The 18,058-nt window shown below is 36.3% G+C and overlaps 1 protein-coding gene across 1 annotated transcript in view; it reads left to right on the top strand.

The window, feature by feature from the left end:
* Positions 1 to 242: 242 nt before the first annotated feature.
* Positions 243 to 18,058, top strand: part of LOC123749446 (contactin-3) — a 113,727-nt gene continuing 95,911 nt past the window's right edge. Inside the window, 1 exon segment of the mRNA XM_069328230.1 lies at positions 243 to 1,893. Within this exon segment, the coding sequence (XP_069184331.1) occupies positions 1,593 to 1,893 (301 nt within the window). The 5' untranslated portion in view covers positions 243 to 1,592.

Below are 18,058 nucleotides of genomic sequence, written 5' to 3'. Positions count from 1 at the left end.
ATAAATGGAAACCGCAAATAAAATTTGGAATATATATTAATAATCCAACAGAGCTCCTTAATTCCCACCAGGACATCCGTCTGAAGAGCGGGTGGCATCCTTGCCCCATCCCCCATCTCCCCATTCCTCATCCCTACCCCATCCCTTGCGCATGCGCCCACGAAAGCCGAGTCCGTCGGCGGTGGAAGCAGTGCCGGGCTGGCGGTGTGGGCGGCCGCAGTGATCGCCGGTCTGGCCTGTGAGGAAGATCGTGTGCGACCGAGCTCCAGCGAGTCATGTCAGGACCTGGTTCCCTCTGATCCTGGTCAACTCGCGCTCAATGGTCTACCTGGCTCACTGTATATTATGGATGACGTAGGAGCGTAGAACCAGTTCTTCTTCCGGACGTAATTTTTTATTTTTAAGTTTATTAAACGTAAAATATACATATTTATTTTTGTTTGGATTGTGACCACTTCACATTCAGCGATAGTTGGTTCTGTGAGGACTCTTGATTTCTCTGTTCGGCCTATATCAAAGTGGTTGTTCTTAATGACAAAGTGTAGAACTCAGACTCCTAACTCCCAGTATTTCATTAAGAGTTTAATAACTTCATAAGTAACTGAAGGATAAGAGCTATATAGGTTCTGTTGAGGGTGACCTGGACCTCACGCTTGATCTGCTGAGGGTGATCTGGACCTCAGTCTTGATCTGTAGAAGATGACATGAACCTCAAACTCCATTGAAAGCAACTTTGTTATATTCCATAACAGACTTCGAAGAGACTCTAAACATTCAAAACTTTAAGTGTGTTCATCTTCTAATTTCTTGGCACTCTGTATTGCGTTCTGGTCTCACGGCCTGGACTTCTTATCTGGACACGCTCCATGGACTCGCTGCTTGGAATGGTTCCAGTTTCCAAGACAGCTTGACCTGGCTGTCTTTTAAACACTAAGAAATAGCAAGATCTACCTTCCCCCTCCAGTGCGCCAGGACACGTCAAAGGGTATTAATTACATGACAAGCTGTGAAAATAATCGTGTTTTAATGGATCATATAATTAACTGTAAAGTGGCTCTGAGTGATTTTATCAATTTTATAACGTGACCTGAATTAATTCGCATATACGACCTAATGCTTGGTGGATGTGGTTTCTAAACAACATTACGTGTTGAAAATTTTATCTGCACATATAAAAATATATTGAAACAGCAATTTACACTTTAAAAAGACTTCACAAAAAGTTAACATAGTTGATTTTGCAACAAGAGTAGTTAATAAGTACTAAATAAGGGTAGTTAATAGACAAAATCATCTGCCTTATTTCGACACAGGAAGTTTATTTAAGAGACGCTAAAAGCTAGATAAACATCGACTCGTGAAGTAAAACAATGTGCAGCTAACAAAAGCATAAAACTAGGTTAATACCGTCTAATGAAGTGTAGTTAACAAAAGCTGAATGCTAGGTTAATACCGACTAATGAAGTGTAGTTAACAAAAAAGGTTAAAATTAACCTAACAGCTGCAGTTAAGAGAAGGTTAAAGCGAATCTATGGTACTAAGAGCAGAAGATGCATGTGTAAATAAGTTAAACTGAAGAAGGCGAAGACAGGATGATGAGCAAGTGTGGTGTGTGTGGGTGTGGTGGCGGCAGTGGTGGAGCTTGGAGGGTGAGAGGCGAGGTGCGTGTGGTGGTGGTGAGTGTGGTGCTCACCGTGAAGATGTTATGGTGTGCAGCACAGACCACAGGCACCACTACCACCACCACCTCATCCACCTCCACCACCGCCACCAGCAGCACGGCCACCAGCAGCACCACCAGCCACCAGCACCACCACCACCACCAGCAGGAACATCACAGGGAACTCACCAACGATGTACTCTCTCGCTACCCCGGCCAGGATGACTACATCAGTAAGTCAGCTATTACTTATTGAATAATAATTGTATAAAGTACCATTAATAATAATGACAAACTGTAAACTAATTTGAGTATAGCCGCTATTAAATAAATATTATACTCACAGAACAAGAACATATATTATTACTAAATACTTATCAAGAATAATATGAGGTAATATTGAAGCGTAATAATAGGGTTTAACCAGCAATCCCTGAGCTTATCTTCTAATATATATTTTTATATATACATCAAGAACAACTCTATGACCCTACAAGGATTCGAACCTGCGATTGCAGGGCTCATCCCCACATGCTTACTCAGTATTAATACCATTCCGTCAGAGACTGCTTGGCACTTTCCCCTGATAGATCCCTTCCCTTCCATCATTGATTGCTGGTGGAGTGGCATTAGTACTGTTTAAGGCAGTGGGGTGAGCCCGGATAGTGTAGATTCGATTCCTCATGGTGTCTACTTTTAGTGATTTCCGGCTTAGAGGGACAATTCAAGCTTCAAGCAATTCAATATCGACAGAACGTGTGACATGTTGGCAGCTTATGTTCTCCTGACTGTTTTTCTTCCTGTGCCAGGGTTACTGGGTGCTGCTTCTGCGTTGGCCCGGGGTCTTGAAGTGGAAAGGCCCCGGGCCATCGCAGAAGCATGGCCGAATAATCCTGCCACAGGAAGAGACGCAGCCAGGAGAACAAGCTCTCTCTCTCTCTCTCTCTTCATATATATATATATATATATATATATATATATATATATATATATATATATATATATATATATATAACTGAAAACTCACACCCCAGAAGTGACTCGAACCCATACTCCCACAACTGGTATGTACAGGGACGCCTTAATCCGCTTGACCATCACGACCGGACATAAGGAAGTGATAGCCGAGGCTATATGAACCACTTCCCCGCCGGCACTCGGATGGTAATCTTGGGCATAGCATTTTATCAAATCACCTCATTCTTTGGGGCACACGTGAGGAACACAAATGCAAACAAGGATTTTCTTGTTTGCATTTGTGTTCCTCACGTGTGCCCCAAAGAATGAGGTGATTTGATAAAATGCTATGCCCAAGATTACCATCCGAGTGCCGGCGGGGAAGTGGTTCATATAGCCTCGGCTATCACTTCCTTATGTCCGGTCGTGATGGTCAAGCGGATTAAGGCGTCCCTGTACATACCAGTTGTGGGAGTATGGGTTCGAGTCACTTCTGGGGTGTGAGTTTTCAGTTGTATATAGTCCTGGGGACCATTCAGGCTTGTTTGCATATATATATATATATATATATATATATATATATATATATTAGTATATTTTGGTAGCAGTCTTTCCTGTAGACATATATTATTAAATATGACCGAAAAAGTAAGATTAATAATTCTAACACGAATTTTCTCGATCTTTCGTACATTTCTTTTCACTGTTGGTGGTAATTCAAAAATCAATTCTCCAAAATTCATTTTTATTTCTAGTCTGACGCGACACTTGAGTGCGTTTCGTAAAACTTATTACATTTTCAAAGACTTTAGTTTACACATACACAACTGAATAGAACTTACACATCTCCGATTTGTTTATATCTACATTTGAGTGAGGTGGATTGGGTGAGGTGGTATTAATAGGATCGAGAAAATTCGGGTTAGAATTATTAATCTTACTTTTTCGGTCATATTTAATAATATATATATATATATATATATATATATATATATATATATATATATATATATATATATATATATATATATATATATATATGTCATTTTTGTGTAATGACATTTTCAAACAAAGTTAGATAAATATACACACTTAACAAAAGAATAGGGGTGGTAGGAGAAGAAAATATCAAAGTGTTCAGTGAGGATCCACAAGGTCTTCTCTGAGTACTCTTTATTTTCTTCTCCGAGGCTATGGGTCCCTACACTTGCACCAGAGGTGGTACCCCTTCTAGGTTATTAAAAAAAATATATATATATATATATATATATATATATATATATATATATATATATATATATATATATATATATATATATATATATATATAATCACATTTTTGTGATTCTTATTCTACACTAAAAGCGATTATTATTAAACGAGTAGACAGAAATGTACAGAGATAAATTTATTGAAATATTTGACAATATATATTCGTTACCTAAAAGAGGAGTAAATATATGAATAGGCCTAGCCATTAATTTCCTCTTTAACTATTAAACCCCTAATTATCATGAAATAAACATACACATGATAAAGACTGCCACCACGTAAAGAGATATAAAACCGGAGACCCAAACGGCTTCACGCAAATGGAGGACTTTCATTGCGTCTCTCCAAGACTCTCCATTTTCTTTTATTTCTCTAGCATTCGGGAGCTATAAAATTCTTTATCCCAATTATCCGTATTCTTTTTAATCCTTTTTAGCCATATAATTGAATTGTTGTTTGGTCAGTGTAACCTAATCTCTCTTGCTCAATTTCCTGACCTATTGAATAATCTAGCTGTCCCAGTCAAACTTTTACATGGCTCATTAACTTCGCAATTGAATATAACTTCACGTTGAGAAAATACAGAAGAGAACGGCATATCATGGCTGAAATGAGAATAACATAGTTCTACATATCTATTGCAATAGATTACTATAGAGTCTGGTGACAATATCACACTAATGCGGATGTAATTAATTAAACAAGTATTCGTATTGCCTAGTGTGATCCTACTTAATTGAATCAGTCATGTGTGTGTGTGACAGTAATAGAGGTGTGGTGGTGGAAGTGGTGAGCCACGTATGTGTGGATGATATGGAGATCACTCGCTAAGCGTTATGCTAATATTGGGGTGTTCAGAGTGTACAATGTGTCTGTTTGTACTCTGCTCTACTCGCCTAGTTATTCTTACGGGGGTTGAACTTCGGCTCTTTGGTTCTGCCTCTCAATTATTAGTCAACTTGTGTAAGGTTTAACAAACCTATTGGGCTCTATTATATCTACATTTGAAACTGTGCATGGAGTCTGTCTTCACCACATCACTTTCAAGTGTATTCTATTTTTTAAAGGATCTGACACTGACAAAATTCTTTCTAATGCCACAGGGGTTTATTTGTTATTAAGTTTCAGTATGTGTTCCCTTGTTCGTATATTATTCATGCAAAACAGTTTATCTATATTTACCCTGTCAAAACCTCTGAGAATTTTATAGGTGGTAATCATGTCTTCCGTAACTCTTCTATCCTCCAGTAAGGAGGAGGTTTAATTCCAGTAGTCTTTCCTCGTAGCTCATACCCTTTCACTCGGGAACTAATCTAGTGGCATAATTTTTTCTAACTTCGTCTTGTGTTTAACTAGAAATGAACTCCAAACTGAAGCCGCATTCTTCTTCAGGAGGGGCTTGACATTTGTTGGATGCAAATTTTTTACTCCATTTCCATTAGTTGTTCAGTTAAGCAACTGCCATTTGCGTCTCATCAATTTCAGTGAGTTTTTCTTGTTAGGAACTGTTTCACATGATACAAATTTTGTCTGTCCTTTCGTTTTTGTAGCTTGATCACTTGATCTGTGATAAACATCTTGCCACTGTTGCTTTGAAGAAATATTAATTCGTTTTAATCTTTGGCCACTAATGATATGTTGTTCGTAAGTGATAGACGCTATTATGTATATTCTAACATTCTTTTCTTTGATTCAGAAGCTGTCTCTCCTCTATCGAGTAATATATTTCAGCTCTCTTCCCTCGCGTTCTCAATACACTTCATGGGCATCGTATTCATTCAGGCAGTTCTTCATCAAAATAAATTTTTAGCTTTTAATATATATATATATATATATATATATATATATATATATATATATATATATATATATATATATATATATATATATATATATATATATATGTCGTACCTAGTAGCCAGAACGCACTTCTCAGCCTACTATGCAAGGCCCGATTTGCCTAATAAGTCAAGTTTTGCTGAATTAATATATTTTCTCTAATTTTTTTCTTATGAAATGGTAAAGCTACCCATTTCATTATGTATGAGGTCAATTTTATTTTATTGGAGTTAAAATTAACGTAGATATATGACCGAACCTAACCAACCCTACCTAACCTAACCTAACCGATCTCTATAGGTTAGGTTGGGTTAGGTAGCCGAAAAAGTTAGGTTAGGTTAGGTTAGGTAGGTTAGGTAGTCGAAAAACAATTATTTCATGAAAACTTGGCTTATTAGGCAAATCGGGCCTTGCATAGTAGGCTGAGAAGTGAGTTCTGGCTACTAGGTACGACATATATATATATATATATATATATATATATATATATATATATATATATATATATATATATATATATATATATATATATATATATATATGTCGTACCTAGTAGCCAGAACTCACTTCTCAGCCTACTATGCAAGGCCCGATTTGCCTAATAAGCCAAGTTTTCATCAATTAATGTTTTTTCGTCTACCTAACATACCTAACCTAACCTAGCTTTTTTTGGCTACCTAACCTAACCTTACCTATAAAGATAGGTTAGGTTAGGTTAGGTAGGGTTGGTTAGGTTCGGTCATATATCTACGTTAATTTTAACTCCAATAAAAAAAATTGACCTCATACATAGTGAAAAGGGCAGCTTTATCATTTCATAAGAAAAATATTATAGAAAATATATTAATTCAGGAAAACTTGGCTTATTAGGCAAATCGGGCCTTGCATAGTAGGCTGAGAAGTGAGTTCTGGCTACTAGGTACGACATATATATATATATATATATATATATATATATATATATATATATATATATATATATATATATATATATATATATATATATGTAGGGGTGCCACCTCAGGTTGTTTGTAGCTACCCTCAGTCCTCCAAGAAGACGATATGCAGCACCCGGGGGGGAGCCTTGTCTGGTTCTCACGTTCACTGGCACATATTGTCTTTTACTTCCCTCTTTTATATATATATATATATATATATATATATATATATATATATATATATATATATATATATATATATATATATATATATATGTAATTTTTCCTTAATTTTTTTCTCACATTCTCTCACGTTCTCTCTCTCTCTCTCTCTCTCTCTCTCTCTCTCTCTCTCTCTCTCTCTCTCTCTGTCTCTCTCTCTCTCTCTCTCTCTCTCTGTTCCTACCCTGACTCTGACCAACGCCAGTCAATATTGATCTTCTAATTTTGTTGGACATAATTGCATTCCACATCCAGAGAAAATATTTTATATATAACCTGTCGTTTTGTCTTTTAAACCTCACGTAATTTCACAGGCTATTGGCTATCTTTGCCCGATTAATTACTAAACAATGTTGGGAATTTACAGGTGCTATAATTAATAGTGAAAGGTGCGTGTCAGGCTGGCATGCGCCGCTCACTGAATAAAAGTCTGGTTTTTATGTTGTTTTTGAGGCATCTGTTTGTTCGCTCGCGTGTTACCAGAAAGCTTCTCACAAACATAATAACTGTAAACAGCAACAGGGGGAAATATTAAAAGTGGTCTCAGTAATACACAGTTATAAACACACACAACTTCTTTACATGCATACACTCGCTTAGCGCGCAGAGGTTAGGGCAGTAGGCTCAGAATCATTTAGTTCCGGGTTTGATTCCAAGGCTGGGTTAAGTGTTTGGCCACGTTTGTATTCTCCAGATTCCCCTGTTTGCCATGCAGTAAATATGTAGTAGGTATAATAAAGGAAAAAAGGTTGGGAGTCTGCATTAGACAACTGATAGAAAGAAAGGGTGGGTTCAAGAGCTAGCAGCTCGATCCTGTAGATACAAATAGTAAATTCACACACACGCACACACACACGCGCACACACACACACACACACACACACACATACACACACACATACACACACACACACACACACACACACACACACACACACACACACACACACACACACACACACACACACACACACACACACACACGAACAAACAAGAAGCAGCCCATAACAGCTGTCTAACTCCCAGGTACCTATTTACTCCTACGTAACAGGATCATCTGGTTGAAAGAAACTCTGCTCATTTTTTTCGCCTCCACCGGGGATTGAACTCTGACCCAAGGAATACGAGTCCCAATTGCTGTCCACTCATCTACAGGCCCCACTGTGTGTGTGTGTGTGTGTGTGTGTGTGTGTGTGTGTGTGTGTGTGTGTGTGTGTGTGTGTGTGTGTGTGTGTCCCGGTCTCACTCATTTAACAGGCTACATGAAATAAATAGAAGTTCGGTGTGCACAATTATATACAACCTTAATTCACCATAAATGTGGTGATCTTCGTACTCGACTGTGACAAATTTGATTAGCAACTTTAAGAAATATTCGCAGAGGAAAATCTTTTGGCTGTTGCGTTCTCAATATTACCCAAGGCGTTCACGAATACATATGCTCAGAAATACTGAAGCTGTGTGGTAGGATAGAGCTCCTGGGCTCTGCAGATACACGCACTACCCACTGGACCATGACATGATAAATGTATTACAGTAAAAATGTCTACTGAACTTACATAGTGTCTGGAAGGCACTAAGTCAGTCCACAAATCTAATTTAGAAGCTGCTCAGTCTTGTGGTGACCCACTATATAGTAGGTATTTAACCTTTGGATTGCCCCATATGAAACTGGCTGTTCCCCTGAATTCTTTTCCTCTCTCGAGACCTTGTTGTAACTCTTGTAAGTGCCTAGCTGCACGTCTATTTCTGGTGCTAAAGGTCTTTGGGCCTATTGGCACGAACCCGTAAAAATGGTCACTATATGTAAACGTCGGCTATAACACTTCTAAGATCAAATATTTGTTAAAGGTTCTCTATGCATTAAGTAAGTTCCAAGTGTATTATTATTGGTAAACACATATTGAAAGTTCATGTGGGGTAAATGATTCTCAGAATGCAACGAGATTCTTTAATTCAGCTCTACGAATATGATAGCTTATAGTATACAAGTAAGTACACGTTATGGAATAAACTTCGTTAGAGACTTTAGATATCTTAACAATATGTGAAAATTTTTAAAGTAAATTCCATATAATCATTTAATTTATAACACTTGAAAAATATATTGCTATAAAATCTACCAGAAACATTAATCTCCTTATTAAATAAAATTTCATAGCAAAGATTAAAAATTCTATTTGTTATGTTTCAACATAATTTTTGTTATATACTTTTGGAAGAAAATTGAATCCCAGTCCTGTGACCCAAAATAATAGTAATTAATCAGTCAATAAATGCAGTTTTGAAATTATTCTTAATTTAACATGTAAAACTAAAGAATAAATGTGAAGAGTTCAAGTAAAAGCCATGTGATTGATCATCAAAAGTTAATAATAAATTTCGATCCAAAGATTCTCCAAGTTACGACGAAAGACATTAGCATGGGCAAAAATCGAATCAATGCAATAAAATGCAAAGATATCAATCTAAAGGTGTAATGTCATGCGATTTACAAACCTGTTTTCAATCGAAACCAAACAAACTTTGATATGTCTTAAGGCCGTTTAATATAAACTGTGAAGTTTCTTTAAGTCGATTATTTGAAAACTAAGATTCAACATCAATATAAGCTATAAATCTCGAACTATCAAGCTTTAAGTAACTGATTTCAGTGTCAAAGTATGTTGTCACTGAGTAAATAAGGAGTAAATATATACACTGAATATAAGAAAAATAAGTGCCATGGGGTGGATGGCTGATATGACAGCTGTCAAGTACCTCCAGAGTTACTGCTTTAGAATATTGGCGACTCAAACGTTCGATTAGTGATAGTTGTATGCGAATATAAAACGCTATTCGTATCAGACCAATTACCTGCAATTTATATTTAAGGAGGCCATCTGTACCACGTTACAGGTGTTTGAATTCGCGTCTCTTCTCTGGAGACAGCAAATTTCCTGTGTCTCTCTCTGCTTTTAATACATTGACCAGCCTAACCTCAGTGTAGCTCCGTCTTGAAAATATCATCTGCCCATTCCGTTCTTTTTCATTTTGGGATATTTATAGTGGTAATACGATGGAAATTCTCGTTTCTCGGAAGTTTACCGGATTTTCTGGTTCTGTGAGGTTTGGTTATCGTTTGTGAGTTACAAAAAAATATGGTTTCTCAGGTCTGTCTGTCTGCCGGTCTCTCTCTCTCTCTCTCTCTCTCTCTCTCTCTCTCTCTCTCTCTCTCATTAGAGACCCCACCTACTTAATCGGTGAAAGATCAATCGAAAAGGATGAACGCAATTCAACTTAACATTTTTGAGACTGAGAAAGAGGGGAGAGAAGGAAGGGGAAAAGGGAATGGGGGGGAATGCTTACAGTGAGGAATGGAGAAAGGGGAAGAGGGGAGTGATTATTGAAGATGGAGAAGACGTGATTATAGGGGAAGACATAGACAGTGAGGGGTAGAGTTAGGGGGTGAGGAGAGAGAGAGAGAAGACAGTAGGGAATATTAGGAGAGAGGATGCAGAGGGAAAAGACGACCCCCAAACTTCCATGATGGGGAAAAAACTCTATATGCACCTCAATCACAAAAGTCGGTGAAAGTGAAATGTTCTGCCTTGAATCCGTAGACTGTATATTTTGCTTAAAAATTTATTTAAAAAATAATTCTAGCAAGCACACAAAAATCACCTCCAAATATCTCTGGTTTTGTAGCGTTTTTTAATGCTTCATCCTGGCACATGTTAAATCTAACCTAAAATGTTAACATGCTAAATTTCACATGAGTTACGACTCTTATTATTAGCTGTTTCAGACTGCTACAACGACTGTATGTTTGAACTTAGAATTAAATAAAAATACAATAAAAAATACAATAACTAGACAAGACAATAGAAAAACCGACATGGTAATAATTTAGCTTTATATTTCAAGAAAAACAATATTTCAATGTTAATGTTTAATTCGCCAGACATCAGTCAGGGGGCGGCAGACACGATTACGTTAGTGGCCTCATTGATAATGCTGTCAACGGATCAATTGTTCATGAATTAGTTAAGATCTTCCTGTCGTTAGTTCATATACCGTAAATGAGGTCAAACTCTAATGTTTTGAAATAAATTTAATCCTTTTCAGTGAAAATTTACACATGCAAATACCGCATTTCTGAATAGTATAATTCCAACTCTTTTGATTACCGGTAATACATTATTTGAGAACGTTCTCACTGAGGTAACATCTTTCTATGACAATATTGTAAAATCTACTGAACTGAGAACAGCAAGCAAGGAGATAGATAGGGGTTTTCTGATTAACACCTTAAACCCCTGCATGATAAAATTCCCATCGTAGCTGAACAGTATAAATCACACATATTACAACCAATCTTGTTCCTAACCCTTATGCTTTCCTTCCCGGAAGAAGTAGTCAAACTTTTTTTGCTGAATATTTTATTAGACAGGTACTAATCTCTCATGCGTCATTTATAATTTTTAAACTGCGTTTGATACAGCAAACAGAGAACTAATCTTAGAACAAATAGGACTTAGAGAATGGTCCAGGACGGACCGAAACATATTCGTCCCTTCACCTTCTAGTGTGTGGTCTGGTCAACATACTTCAGCCACGTTATTGTGACTCATCGCCTGCACTTAGAACAAATAGCCTTTTTTCAGTTTAGGGGAGACTATTATCATAGACTAAGAGTACCTGAATAACAGAACCAACTTTGTCTTTTTTTGGGAAGGTTGAAAATAATTATTCTGTGCTATGTGAGTTAGATCACCACATGACGTGGTTCTTAGCCCTATACCGTTCGATGTTCGAACAGTGACAAATCAATAAGCGACATTCTCACATTAGCTGACGAAGCTGTCACCTGTTACCATGATGACGCTTGTATTGTTGCAAATATCAGTTGCAAACCCTGCTTGATTCTCTTGCTACTAAAAGCATTGAATGCGGTTTTATTATCTGTGTAACAAAATTCTGAACTCTTCATCGTCATACAAGAACAAATGTTCCTGTATCTTTCATAAACCTAAACATTTAAAGCTCTATACATCACAAATACATTAGAGTAGGTATCAACAGTGGTACTGAAACAGACAACGTCATAGTAAAAAAAATACTTGTTTTATTTTTTGGTTGAATTGAAATTGAAATCACTTGACGGTGAGAATATTGGTATCAATGTTAAATATGCTAGATAATTTTACTTGATGTTTATAAGATCTCTACTTAATTATCATGCCTGGTACCTAATTAACTTTCTAGTCTCAATTTTTAACAAACCAGAAATAATGCAAAATGAAGCTATAAGGATAATTCTTGGTGGCCAAGCTGCTCAAGAATCATTAGCATAAAAAACTGAAGCTTCCTACAATATATGCCCAGCTAAGTGGGGTGGATTGTAGAGCGACGGTCTCGCTTCATACAGGTCAGCATTCAATCCCCGACCGTCCAAATGGTTGGGGCACCATTCTTTCCCCCACGTCCCATCCCAAATCCATATCCTGGCCCCTTCCCAGTGCTATAAAGTCGTAATGACTTGGCGCTTTCCCCCTGATAGATCTCTTCCCCTTCGCCTTCCCTACTATACAAGAGAGAATTATGAAATTCAGCATGATATTTCGCATTAAAGTAGTGAGAAACCTGACATCATTCAAAGACAAACAATTTGTTTCCCCTTATTACTCCAGCAATTATTGCTAACACAGCTCACAACTCGTATGATAAATCGTTGAGTAAAAATATCAATAGTCCTATTAGACTGCTCATACCTTTTATATATAATCTGTTACTGATATCTCTGTTAGCCTTTCGACCCTCCATCCAAGTATCACACCCCCATCACTGAGAAAAGTAATGAGAATCTTGTGCATCTAAAAGAAATGACACTTTAAACAATTGCCTCGTCAAACACTTAAGGTCTCACGAGCATTATGTCTACACCGATGGTTCCATCTAATCGTCAACTGAACAGACTGCAGCAGCCTGTAGGTTTTATTTGAAATAATACTTGTTCACAGTCCATAAGTGTCATGTTAAATAACTCAACTCTACACCAAGATAACCAGGAGCTAAGCTAAGAAATAGCTAAGACGATATCATATTCTTAACATGGATCAATTCTGTATTTGAACTCAACATTTTGAAGAGACAAACCAATACTCAAAACAGCACAGATGAACGTGTGTGAGAATCCTTTTCGCGTCAGACGCAGAATTCAGCTTCTTGTGAAACGAACTTATGGCAGCCATGCAAACCGGTTTCTTTCCAATATTCAACAAAGTTTTCGTCTTGCTGCAAAGTTAGAAATATAATGTTATCGAAGAAAGATAAATGTTGGTGAGAAAAGAAGGGAAAGAGTAAAGAGGAAAGAGTAGAGGAGACAGAGAAAGTTAAGAAAAAAAAAGATGTTCTTGAGTGAGACAGATGACGGAAATCTGTTGGATAAAAACTAAACTTAATTTAGTGAAGAGATCTCTGTGGACATAGATCAGACCAACGAAACACAAGATTCTCTTCCTCCACCTTTTACTGAGAGCAAGAGAAAGAAGAGACGTAGCATGATTGACTGAATGTTACCGACAGCGGGGGCTGCAATATTGTGCACACCACACTCACCCTGCGAGCAGTTGCTCGAGAAAGAATACGAGGGGTATAAAATATCTTAATGAGATACCAATGTCAGCTGTATGACATAGACCTTTGCCATTTATCCACACACCTTATATTCACTTATGCATAACTGAATAGTATCTTGGTCCTGCATAATGATAATGAAATATATAGGAAACGTAACACGCAGAAATCACAATAGCGTGATGTATTATAAGAACAAATCCTCAAGGGCCGTGACAAGGATTCGAACCTATATTCGAGAGCATCCCAGACGCTGCCTTAATCGACTGCAGCGTCTGGGATGCTCTCGGACGTAGGTTCGAATCCTCGTCACGGCCCTTGTGGATTTGTTCATATAGGAAACGTAATGTGGGGATTAGCGTTCTCACAGCTAATTACCTGTGAGAAGTTTCGATTTATGCAAATATATCTACATATATATCGAGTTTCGCTATATATGTAGACAATGGTATGCACATCCAACATATTTCTTAGGAAGGCACTGTAGAGTGTACAGAACTATTGCCTATGTAAAATAAGTCAGTTGGAGTGTATACACCACAATATTCCATACCTAAATAAAGTACTTCAATAAGGCTTCACATTTCCACTGGAAAATAATAGTTTGTCGCCCACCAGATATCAAACCTTATTAGAGCGTCTTAAATACAGACAGCCTCCTGAAATGAAACAACTCATAGTAACGATGTGACGAAAGTACAAATATGTCGTACTGGACCAATAGAAAGTAGACTTTGATATTATTAACTTTGGAAAAACTGGAAAAGCTTTTATATTTATGTTGCTTATAAAACCTAGCCTAACTTGTTCATCCAACGCTATATGTGCTATACTAGGCCTAGGAATTTTCAAGTTTGTTTTCTAGTTTTTCCGGATTATGTAAACAAGTACAAAATCTAGCTTACTGAAGCTCCATTACTACATGTTGGTACGATCGATCACATAGTGATCAATCGTATTATCATTTCAGGACGATTGGTTGCATAAATACCGATATCTACTAGTTTTACAATCCACCAAAAATGGGCTTCGTCGCTTTCTTTCAGTTTCATTTATAGTAAATATTAGTTGACCGGGAGTTAGAGAGCACATGGTTACAATGTTGTCATAAAGCGACGTGTCATATCGTGACGGTTTATTAGTTGCTGCAATGACAGGTTGCATCCAATGACAGCAAGCGCTGGTAAGGTGATGGGAACCCACTCTGTGATCATATCGTTAGCATCTAATCTTTTTTCTTGGACTAACCTTTTCTCTTCTTTTCTAATCCGTTCCTGTCATTCCATCTCTGCTTACCGTGGTAAATACCGGTGACAGTGAGCTATTCACGGCACGCCGTCAATGTTGGTCCACTGTTCACGTCCTCAATTCACAATTTCCATCTTTGATCATTTATAGAAGAATATACTTCTAATAATTTTTGGTTTGGGATTAAGTTTATATCCTGTCAATCACAGGACAGTTAATAAAGCCTCTATAATAACTTACTAGCCAAGCAGCAATTATACTCTAGACCAAAATGTAGTCCAATATGAAGTAGGATCTCAGTGCAAATACACCAATATACAGCATATGCCCTTCAATGTATATATCCCGTAAAAGCAAATTCCCTCAGGGTTGTCTCCCCATCTGATCACGCTTCAAGTAAGCGCCGTTAACAATGCAGTTTATATTCTCCAATCAGAAGTAGCTAATCGTCACCTGCTTCAATTACTACGCTCCTGTCTACAAATCATATAAAAAACTACAATCATAAATAGTCGTCCCTAAGTAATTGAGTTTGTTTGCAGAAAAAAAATCCGCATATTATTAACACAGGAGAAAGTGAAAAAAAATAGACCAACACATGAACATTATAATTAACTATTGTGTAATCAAGACTATAATTTGCTGACTTTATTTGGAACTGATGTATTATAATCATTCTAATTGTGTTATGAGTGAACAGGTGAACAGCCGTTAAAAAATATTACTTCCAAATAGTTGTTGGACTTATATTGGCAAAATATATAGAACTGAGGGGTGATAAGAATACCTCTTGAAGGATAACTAATATAAACTATTTATGCTATTGACTTAGAGAAATTTGCAAAGCCTCTGCATTATACATAAAAAAAGTTTTATGGTTAATCTGTATCAGAACTACTTGATCACACAGTTCATGCAACATACATCTGATTCATTAAGATTTAAAGCACCTGCCAATAAGCCATCTTATTATGACAGTAATTAAATAATAATGCTAAGTATTCTAATTAGAGAAAGTGAGAGAGAGAGAGAGAGAGAGAGAGAGAGAGAGAGAGAGAGAGAGAGAGAGAGAGAGAGAGAGAGAGAGAGAGAGAGAGACAGACAGACAGACAGACAGAGAGAGAGAGAGAGAGAGAGAGAGAGAGAGACAGGTAAAGGAACGCTTCACCCACCAATTAGTGCCTGGAGATGGGCAGATGTCCATACCTTTAGCATCACGCATCATTTAACGAAGATAATTGTGCCTAATAAAAGGAGGAACGTCTTACAGACGGTTCGGAAGCTGGAATACCTGGAACACTGTCTTTCGCTTTCCTTCTCTCTTGTTATCTCTCCGTTTATCTCTGTCTCTCTGTTAGTTTTTATGTCTGTCTCAGTGCATATATATATATATATATATATATATATATATATATATATATATATATATATATATATATATATATATATATATATATATATATACATTATATATATATATACATTATATATATATATATATATATATATATATATATATATATATATATATATATATATATAAATCGAACAAAATTCGGCTGTGCACTTGTTGAATCCAGTTAAAGTTGGAGCGATTTGTATAGAAAGCTACAAATTAAACCATTTGTTATGATTCTAAATGAATCATCAAACCAGAATAGTATTTCAATTAGGACTTGCTCTTTCGTTGGTCGAAATTTTTTATAGCGTCATAGTTCAGTCTGTTTGGTACTCGACTGGTATAATGCCAGACCAGGCATCGCCTCCATGTATTGGTGTATTTATAGTGAATACAGTGAAATATGTATTGTGTAAATTTTTATTATGCTAGTGATCTTTTTCCTATATTAATGTTAGTATATATATTTATATTGCATATTTCCTTGTTCTCTAGTATTTCTCTGCAGTATGCAATAATCTCACCAATCCCCAGATCTTTCAGTGACTACACATTAATTAAACTAATACTAAACTAAAAAAACTGCCCAACGGGTGCACCTAACGCCCTTCTACTCAGTTCCATAATTCCATCTGACCGCATCATTCGCATTCAGCGTGATGCTTTCTCCTAAACAGTGTTTTATAGTCTGAACACTTGTTGGAATGGGTTGAGGATGATACATAATATATAAATGTCAAAAGACACGTCAATATATGTTAAATTCTTCACTCTCTTTTTGGAGTTTGTCTTCTTTGTTCTCAACACACTGTGCTATATATATATATATATATATATATATATATATATATATATATATATATATATATATATATATATATATATGTCGTACCTAGTAGCCAGAACGCTCTTCTCAGCCTACTATGCAAGGCCCGATTTGCTTAATAAGCCCAGTTTCATGAATTAATTGTTTTTCGACTACCTAACCTACCTAACCTAACCTAACCTAACATTTTCGGCTACCTAACCTAACCTAACCTATAAAGATAGGTTAGGTTAGGTTAGGTAGGGTTGGTTAGGTTCGGTCATATATCTACGTTAATTTTAACTCCAATAAAAAAAAATTGACCTCATACATAATGAAATGGGTAGCTTTATCATTTCATTAGAAAAAAATTAGAGAAAATATATTAATTCAGGAAAACTTGGCTTATTAGGCAAATCGGGCCTTGCATAGTAGGCTGAGAAGTGCGTTCTGGCTACTAGGTACGACATATATATATATATATATATATATATATATATATATATATATATATATATATATATATATATATATATATATATACATATATATATATAATATAAAATGTAAGCCCATGTTGTTTTGATAGTACTTTTCGTAAGTATGTGGTTGCTCATACCAATATTTATCAATAGTACCCAAGTAAACCACTTCTTGTACTATTTTTTTAAAAGACTCTAGAAAAAATATGTTAAAAACCTAATTTAACTTTTCAAAGTTGTTGACTCTATATAAAAACCGTGATATCAAAACGTCCTAAATAAACGCGTGGTTATATATATGAGTAATGTTGATGTATATACGCAAAATAATAATAACAAAAACGGATTTCAATGTAGAATAAGTCACTGCAACTTTTATACAGACACAAGCTAACAAAGACACTATCATAAATATATACATATAAGCAAGACATTTCAGGCAAAAAAAAAAATGCATCAGTAGAACCCAGCTCAGACTCAGCCACTTATATATTATTATTAATAAGACAAAAACTCCTCTGTTGTCGTAGTATATCACTGATATTGACCGTTAAGGATCAAAACTTGGCGGAATTTCATGAGTGGCTCTAAGTTAGTGAGTTAGTAGAGCCAGAGTTT

Source organism: Procambarus clarkii, chromosome 21, assembly GCF_040958095.1.
Source record: "Procambarus clarkii isolate CNS0578487 chromosome 21, FALCON_Pclarkii_2.0, whole genome shotgun sequence".
Lineage (NCBI taxonomy): Eukaryota > Metazoa > Arthropoda > Malacostraca > Decapoda > Cambaridae > Procambarus > Procambarus clarkii.
Note: the sequence above shows the minus strand (reverse complement) of the source record. Positions and strands in the feature narration are given on the sequence as shown.